This window comes from Mandrillus leucophaeus, unplaced genomic scaffold (genome assembly GCF_000951045.1).
Source record: "Mandrillus leucophaeus isolate KB7577 unplaced genomic scaffold, Mleu.le_1.0 Scaffold127, whole genome shotgun sequence".
NCBI lineage: Eukaryota > Metazoa > Chordata > Mammalia > Primates > Cercopithecidae > Mandrillus > Mandrillus leucophaeus.
This window is the reverse complement of record NW_012101098.1, coordinates 3701329-3703076: the sequence shown is the minus strand read 5'-3', so window position 1 is coordinate 3703076 and position 1748 is coordinate 3701329. Positions and strand designations below refer to the sequence as shown.

Sequence of the window (1748 nt, the reverse complement as noted above, 5' to 3'; positions counted from 1 at the left end):
TAAAACCACAATAATTAACCAGACATGGTGGTGCACACCTGTAGTCCCAGCTACTCGGAAGGCTGAAGTGGGAGGATCTCATGAGCCCAGGAAGATTGCAGTGAGCTAGGATTGCATCATTGCACTGCAGCCTGTTTGACAGAGTAAGAACCCATCTCAAAATAATAAACAACAATAATAATTAATTAAATAGATATGGATTTAAAATATTTGCATTGAAACCCAAAGCTGTTTTCAGGGGGTGAAAAAGGAACATTCTAACGATACAGAACCTATGGCAAAGCACCAAGCATTGCAGGTCTTTGCTTCTTCAACTTCTGCCCCTACCTGGGCTCTTTCCTCCAGGTTTGATGTCCAGCTCTCTCTTTCTTTTTTGTTTTGTTTTGTTTTGAGATGGTGAATTGCTCTGTCACCCAGGCTGGAGTGCAGTGGCACGATCTCGGCTCACTGCAACCTCCGCCTCCCGGGTTCAAGCGATTCTCCAGACTCAGCCTCCCGAGTAGCTGGGGTTAAAGGCGCCCGCCCCTACTCCCAGCTAAGTTTTATATTTTTCATAGAGACAGGTTTTACCATGTTGACTAGGCTGGTCTCAAACTCCTGACCTCAGGTGATCCACCCGCCTTGGCCTCCCAAAGTGCTGGGATTACAGGTGTGAGCCATTGCGCCCAGACCCAGCTCTCTCTTTCCATAGGTCTTTGTCTGTCTTTGTCTCTGCCTTGGTTCTGCTGAGCTTCTTCCTGTACCTCGCTGGCCTCTCTTCATGTCTCTTTTCTCCCTGCTCCACTCCCTCCACGGTCTGACCAGGTCTGCCCAGCATGGCTGGCGATGGGAGACTGTGCCTTGCTTTGCCTTCCTGTGTACCATTCTCGGCGTGCTCCCTTTGCAAATCGGTCAGCTCGGGTGACTGAGATGTTCTGAGGATCTTGGTGCTCTCAGACTGAGTGTCTCTGCCAGCCGCTGCTCCCTGGGGTCTTCTCGGCACCGTGCGTGTCTCAGTCATGATGCTGTGTGCTTCCTCCTGCAGCGGACGCCCCAGGTGTGATCCCCGGGATTGTGGGGGCCATCGTGGTCGCCGTGGCCGGAGCCATCTCTAGCTTCATTGCTTACCAGAAAAAGAAGCTGTGCTTCAAAGAAAACGGTAAGGCTGGCTCTGCCAGTGCCGCCCCTTCATGCCTTGCTGATTGGAAAACTGTGCTTTCTTTAAAAGGCAGAGACCAAACTTGGGCTGGCACGAAACAGGTGCACGATGACTGGTGGTTCGTGAAACCACTAAAACTTTGGAATCAGACCTTCTGGCTTTGATTCCAGGGCTGTTCTGCCTTGTGTTTCGTTGTGTGAAAGTTTACAAGTTCCTCACTGCTGCAGTGCTTGGGTTTTTTACGTCTACAAAGTGGGAAATGCTTGGTACATACGCCGAGGAATTGTTGCGGGGGCTAGAGACAGTCCTGCAGGAAAGCCTCCAGAAGTTTCCCTGCAGAGAGCAAAGGTGGAAGACACTTAGCTCTGATGATTGCTGCCTTGTTATTTACAGTCAATGTCATCGTTAGGAGGAGAGCCGTGATGAGGGGGCTGTCACGGTCCTTTCTTCACCCAGGAGAGTTAAGTTAAAACCCAGCACAAGGCCAGACACAGTGGCTCACAGCTGTAATCACAGCACTTTGGGAAGCCAAGACGGGTGGATCATGAAGTCAGGAGATCGAGACCATCCTGGCTAACATGGTGAAACCCCATCTCTATTAAAAATACAA

At 50.4% G+C, this 1748-nt stretch overlaps 1 protein-coding gene across 1 annotated transcript in view; it reads left to right on the top strand.

Moving 5' to 3' along the window:
* Positions 1-1748, top strand: part of CD99 (CD99 molecule) — a 66482-nt gene that overhangs the window by 35873 nt on the left and 28861 nt on the right. The window contains exon 7 of the mRNA XM_011972123.1: positions 1025-1138. Coding sequence (XP_011827513.1) covers positions 1025-1138 — 114 coding nt within the window. The remainder of the gene's footprint in view (positions 1-1024; positions 1139-1748) is intronic.